Source organism: Limulus polyphemus, unplaced genomic scaffold (assembly GCF_000517525.1).
Source record: "Limulus polyphemus unplaced genomic scaffold, Limulus_polyphemus-2.1.2 Scaffold1329, whole genome shotgun sequence".
Lineage (NCBI taxonomy): Eukaryota > Metazoa > Arthropoda > Merostomata > Xiphosura > Limulidae > Limulus > Limulus polyphemus.
This window is the reverse complement of record NW_013666939.1, coordinates 19,850-27,065: the sequence shown is the minus strand read 5'-3', so window position 1 is coordinate 27,065 and position 7,216 is coordinate 19,850. Positions and strand designations below refer to the sequence as shown.

Here is a 7,216-nt window from a genome sequence, read left to right as displayed (position 1 = left end):
GAAAGGATGGATGATATTCACCATCAATTGCATTCAAACTTGAAAACGTCTGCTTATTCTATGAAGCTATGTTATGATAAGAAGTCTACTGAAGTCAGCTGGAGACAAGGAGACAAGGTGTGGTTGTATAATACCAGGAAGACCAAAGGAAAGTCTCCTAAGTTGTCTTCTCCATGGGAAGGCCCATATGACATAGTGGATCGTCTCTCAGACGTGACTTTCCGGATAAAATGTGGTCGGCGAGGTAAACCAAAGGTGGTGCATGCCAACAGGCTTTAGCATTATCACGGTCCAGGACATTTCAGTTGGAACGAAGTGAACAATGGAACAGATGACGCTACTGAAGACGTGTCACCTGAAATAGCCACTGTCGAAGAAGAAAATCTACTCGGTTTTGAGAAGGGAAACAGTGTAACCCTTAATGAAGTTGCTACCACTGACGTGTCTGTTACTGATAATAGGACATTTCCTGATGGAGCAGATGAACCCCACGTGAAGCAGAAGCCAACGAGACGGAGACCAGTATGGAAGAAGATACGCCCCGTAGAATTAAGAGACTTTGTTGAATTTTAATTTTGTGTTTGTAAATTCGTACATTTAATTAAGTTATTGTTAGTCATCTATTGGTTTAATGTAAGTGGCTATTGTTCGGAACGAACAATACTAAGGAAGGGGCAGTGATACGACAGTGGAGGTCACGTGACGCTTGTAACACGTGATAAGTGTCTAGAAGGTTCGTGAAGAGGCGAGTGCATTCTAGACGCTCTCTATTCTTGTATATAAGCGCGACAAATAAAGCGAGATAGTTAGTTGGATAGCAGACAGAGAGATAGGGAGACATATAGTCGAGTCGAGCCGTAAGTAAAGTGTGTAAATCGTTGTGAATTATAGCGTGTGTTTAAGTTAAAGTGACTGTGGAAATCAAGTGTATTACAAAGTTGTATTGAGGAAGAATAAACTAGTTTTATTTAAGAAAGGACTTGTATCGCTGAAGTTCCTCGGGAAGAAATTATCAAACAAGCAGATACGTAACAATATACTTCATATACCTTTTGTCCATTTTCTTTCAATTGTTTTCTATCTCTATTAAAATTTATGTCAGTCTTCTTTAGTTTGATATTTTCTATATGATCTCCGTTTCTCGATTTAGCTAAAATATGGATGATGTAACAAGCTTCATTCTCCTGTGGTTTTCTGCGCTAACAGTTAGAAACACCTTTTACAGACAGCAATTTAAAAGTTATTTTTGTTTGTTTTTGTTTATGAATTTCGCGCAAAGCTACACAGGGGCTATCTGCGTTAGCCGTCCCTAATTTAGCAGAGTAAGACTAGAGGGAAGGCAACTAGTCATCACCACCCACCGCCAACTCTTGGGCTACTTATTTACCAACGAATAGTGGGATTGACCGTCACATTATAACGCCCCCACGGCTGAAAGGGCGAGCATGTTTGGTGGGATGGGGATTCGAACCCGCGGATTGCGAGTCGAGCGCCCTAACCACCTGGCCACGCCGGGCCAAATTATTTTTAAGTACTCGATGTTTTTAGTGAGGTAACTAAATTACCCAATTTCCCTTTTTGAGTAGAAGCTATCGAAATATTTTTAGCCACAGCATAGCAGCTCATAGAATGGCTCTGAGTTTTTCAAGTACGAACTATTAGCTCATAGCTCCGTCATCTCTTGATCTTGATCTAATTACAGTTTTGGACTCTGGAGGTGAAACCCTTTCGATTGATGTATTTAATCACGGCCAAGGTCTTACAGATTAATTTATTCTAATCCTAAAGAATTTCAAATTGAGGGTAGGCTGGAAGAGATCCTGATAAGTAATATAATCGAATCGAGTATACCACGCTTGGTATTACTGGTGCACAAAAATGTAGCTAATAAAAAGGAAACAAAGGTCTCATAGATTAATTTACTTTAATCCTGCCTGAAATAATTTCAAGTGCCGCGGCTATTGAGGATTCCCTCTTGTTTTTGTTCATATTTCTTATATTTTACAAACGTTTTTTTTCAGTACAAATCTTTAATTCGTTTTCGATTTTCCCTTTACTTGAAATATCTTTTTAACAATGCTGATTTTGAAATGTTCTTACTTTTGCCATGTTTAATTCAACCCCTGAGGTAAAACAAATGATTTGAAATAGTTAATTAATTTAAGTGGTTTTGTTTTTCTTAATACATAAGGTTGTTACATAAACGTATGGGGGCTGGTGGTTAGGGCGCTCGATTCGCAATCTGCGGGCCGCGGTTTCGAATCCCCGTCACCGAACATGCTCATCCTTTCAGCCATGGGAGCGTTATAATACAACGGTCAATTCCTCTATTCGTTGGTAAAAGAGTAGCCTAGGAATTGGCTATGGGTGATGTTGACTAGGCTCTTTTTCTCTGCTCTATCACTACTAAATTATGGAAGCTAGAGCAGATAACCCTCGAGAAGTTTTGCGCGCAATTCAAATCAAAACAAACCACACATCAAAATAGCAATATAAGTTATTAACAGGGCCCTTTTTTATTCATAAATATTCTTCAATATGATATTCAAACTTTATTTGTTTATTTGCACTGTTACGATATTTTCTAGGAGGCGGAGAAGCTCCACGTAACATTTCTGGAAAACTTGTGGCCGCCACCTGGTGGGCGTTTGGTTTCATTGCTATCGTATCGTTCACTGCCAATCTCGCAGCCTCAATGACAGTTTCTCGAATGGAGAACACCATTTCCTCACTCGATGATTTGGTGAATCAACACAAGGTGAAATACGCACCGGAAGCAGACAGTGATGCAATGATTTACTTTGAACGTATGGCCTACATTGAAGAGATATTTTATGAGTACGTTATTATAGATTATTGATGTTTCATAATAATAATAATAATCAGTATTTAACCGATTACACCAAGTCTATCAAATTTGTCGTTACTAGGGCATGTAGTTAAAGCTGCTTCGATTGGCGCTCAATTGGACAGCTTTATCTGAAAATTTGCCATTTAACTCATAAACAGTTATTGTTTGAATAAATACCTCACCTCTACTAAAATAAAATAATACAAAAGAAATATTTCGCAAATGTCACGTTGCCATTAAACTTTAAAGCAGCACAATATATAAAAAGTTTTAATTTAATTGTACCTGTTTTATTGTTGGATACGTTTTCATTTCAATTCATCTATTTTTCTGACAATTGCTGACTTCCACCGAAAACATAGTGGCGAACAGCAGCAAGAGCTTAATAACTACTTGAATACACAACTATTGTTTAATTGACCTGGATGAACAAACTGCTTTAAGTATACAGCTTTCCTATGGTCGTTATAATTACACGTTTTGTATTTTTTTTTTGTGTGTTCTAAGAAAGAGCTTGGATCGTCAATGAAAACAGGAATATTTAAAAAAGAACCCAGTATTCTGGAATAAATTGCTTGAACCACAGCCAAGACCTACAATTACTAATACGGGTATCTCCCTTCACGTTACTGTTCAGTTGGGAGTTATTTAGATAATGATATGCTGCAGATCCAAGGGTTCCTTAAAAAAGATAACTAAATTCAATGTAAGTGGGAAAAAAGTTGATATTTGAAAATTGATTATAGGAAGAAGTTAAAGGACGTTCGATGTGTGTACTCAAAGATTTTAGTGTCGCATACAGAATCAATTAGAAAATTACAAGTATTTTTTTTATAAATTATTGTGGTATGGACTTGTTTTCTTTACAGTCGCATTTCTAGATACTGATCGATGTCAAGTCGTGGTTGCGTATGTTTAGTTGTTTCTGTTAGTTTTATAACAAACTATACCCTGAATGAACTAATCAGTATAGCAGTTGGGTGTCTGCGTATTGGCTTAGTGCGCAGCGGGAATAAACAGGTTTATGTGATGCTTACCGAGTTGTTGTTTTTTTAAGTTCTATATTAGGCTTAGTATGCAGTCACGTGACCAAAGTAAACCATGGCTTGCCGGTAATATATGCGTGACGCCACGCGCAAAGGGTCTTATGAGTTTGCGTGGTGTTAACCGAGTTTCTTACTTAAGGCTTAGTTTGCAGTGGAATAAACGGGTTTACGTGATGCTTACCGTATTTTGTTTTGTTTTCGAGTTGTACATTATACAGACATAAGCATATAAAAAAGTTTTAATTTATTAAATTAGGTATACGATAAGCTCGCATTCTGTGTTATCAACAACTGAACAAGTCTGTAAACTTACTGAACTGTGTAATACAGTAAGTGACATGCATAACTTCCATTAGTTGAAGGGCAACTGAAACCCTGAACCCCATTAATAAAAACTAATATATTCGCTTTTACCCAAGTAATGGAAGTTTAAAATAGAGTTGCCGATTAGACCAAATGAATTCGCTGTACTATGTTTCAACAGGGCTATTTTATCCACTGAACAAAAGTGGTAATTACCCAGGGTCCACCGCCATCATAGACCCACAATGCGTTGCGAATATAATAATAAATAATAAAATATGAAGTATATAATAAAGTAATAATAATAATTAACCTTTTCTTAAAGAAACGTGTATATATTATTTCCTTAATTCTTTTATCGCTAATAAATTTAGTTTATCAAATTGTATGGTATTTTTTAAAAGCAAGGGTAAACAGGAGGGGTCACTAGTTTATTCTTTGCCCAGGTTTCATCAGACCCTTAACATGGAATTGTGTTTCAAATAACTGTACGCCCATTACAGATTTAAATCTAACATATTTAGAGCAATCTTAAGATGGTTTTACAAAATGGCATTAGGTGGTCATTATTATAACAAGTTACACAAAATATCTGATTAAAATAATGTAAACAAATAACTGCACTCGACCTCATTTAATTTAATTTTTTTAAAAGTATATCATTAAGAACAGTACAATTTAATATACAAGTAGTGAATATTTTGGATATATGAACTAAAAGACATTTGTTAGTAGTATGTTTAATTCTACACAAACATTTTTTTTTATATACGTAGGAAGTGGAAAGCTATGACTATCGAACCTACGAAGTTTGGGAATAAAGTCACAACCCAGACTAAACTGTCAGTGTTCGACTATCCGTTAGGGAATAAGTACACTAAACTTCTGGCGAACATACGCAAAACAGCAGTTCCTCATTCTTTTGAAGACGGTATAAAAAGTGTCTTGAATCTTGATAATTCTCAGCCTAATGGGTTTGCTTTCATAGGTAAGTCACTTCAAGCCCAAATGCATACTTTCTTATAGTATTCAACCACGTGATGTTATAGTCTACTGTGGGATATCGATATCTGTTAATTAATTCAGCCATGAAAATGAAAACCTTTCTTCATATTTACACTGGTCTAAATACTGTATATGCTGATAATTCTGTTAGTGATCTACTTTAAAAGTTGACCATTAAATAGAAATTACAGGTTCTCCTGGCAATGAAAACACAGTTGTTCCACACGTTAGTAGCGGAACCCTATTAATGTGTTCTCAAACGGAAACTTTTAAGACTACTCACTTAAATACATTTTAAAGCTAATACAAAAGGGAACAAATCTAGTTTCTTTCAAAACTCCATCAACAACGCAAGGACTTTCCAATCTCTAAAGCTTTTAGAGTGTAAACCTTTACGATTATTCCATTATGGTTAGGTTCTTATATAATGAATGTTCTTAACTCTACTCTTTTAATTCAGTTGGTTTAAAAAAAAACGATTTATTTTATTTTGTTACATAGAGAATATTTTTAAATTTAACTTGTTATTTATATGCATAGATATTTACTAGTTTAGTCTAGCCAGACTGTGAATCCGAGGATTCGTGGTTCGCAACCTGGCTGTTGCCTGAAAAACGCGCTTGACATTTTGGGATTGTGATTGCACTATAAGAATGACGATCAAATCTTATTACTCATTCAGACAAGAATTGGTGGTAGGTGTCTACCCTCTGGTCTATGAGTTCGAAATTAGGGATTGTTACGCACAGGTTGCCCTTGTGTAGTTTTGCCCAAAAGTTTGAAATTAATACTTCTGTTGGTAGAAAAAGATTGTTTATTTTAAATTATTCATGAAATCGTTTAAGTAACTTTTAAGTAACTTTCTTCTTTAAAGTTTTGTTTCTATATTTATCATATTAGACAATTCTTTCTTAAAATCTGCTGGAACTATATCATTTAATATTAAGAAAAAACTGTGCAGCATTCAAAATGATATACACAAACAAAATTTTATTACACGTAAGAAATTACAAAGTATACGAAGTTTAGGACAAACATATAAATAATATATATATTCAAAAATAATTAACTTTTATTAGCGAAATATAAATTATAGAAAGATATAAAACGATAATTTGAAATTAGCATAAGTGATTCTAGTTTGGTCCCTTTCTAGCTGACGCCATACAGGTTAAATATGCCACGATGAAAGATTGCGATTTAATTGCTGTTGGAAATGAGTTCAGTCGGAAACCTGTAGCTTTTGCTGTTCAGAAAGGTTCACCTCTTAAAGACCAACTGTCGACTGCGTAAGGATGAAGCAATTTTATCAGTTCTAGAGCATAAATAACAAAACATTTATTTATATTTGTTCTTCAGCGTTTAAGCCTCTTTGATGCTAACTTATAGTGCACAGGATAATTTAGAAAAATTGGGATTTATAATAATAATACTAGATATATAGCTAGTGTTTTCAATAAAATAAATCAATAATATTGTGGTATTAATCCTTACCCTAAACATCTGACTTACAAATGACTTAAATATAAAATAATAATAATAATCACTACTTAGCCTCTTTCACCCCATAACGGTTGTTCACGAAAGTTGATGATATAAATAAAACCTAGACCAATATCATGTCTGTTGTATCCCAGCCAGCCTGACGGGTCATGCTCTACTATAGGGCAAAATACTTTTTTGGCACTGGATATGACAGCTGTAGTGTTGTTGACACATTATAACATATTTTTCTTTATTTTTATTCATAAGCCCTTAGAATTAACTACGGTAAGATAAAACTATTATTATAAAATCATAATATCTCTCATCTCTTCAGCTAATTTCTGTGCAAAGTAGGCATAATTGTTACATTCTTAAATTCGCACAGTACGAAAACATTCTCAGTTAATCGCGTGAAAGGGCACTTTTCAGACTGGAATGTATCTTACTGGGTGTGTGCCATACGAACCAGCCTTGTTCTTTGTTATATGTACACTGAGTGGTCACAAGTAAATAGACACCTAATTTT

General features: G+C 34.9%; 1 protein-coding gene across 1 annotated transcript in view; it reads left to right on the top strand.

Moving 5' to 3' along the window:
* Nucleotides 1-7,216, top strand: part of LOC106463119 (ionotropic receptor 25a-like) — a 30,242-nt gene that overhangs the window by 14,859 nt on the left and 8,167 nt on the right. Inside the window, exons 5-7 of the mRNA XM_022390539.1 lie at nt 2,589-2,842; nt 4,981-5,188; nt 6,362-6,494. Coding sequence (XP_022246247.1) covers nt 2,589-2,842; nt 4,981-5,188; nt 6,362-6,494 — 595 coding nt within the window. The remainder of the gene's footprint in view (nt 1-2,588; nt 2,843-4,980; nt 5,189-6,361; nt 6,495-7,216) is intronic.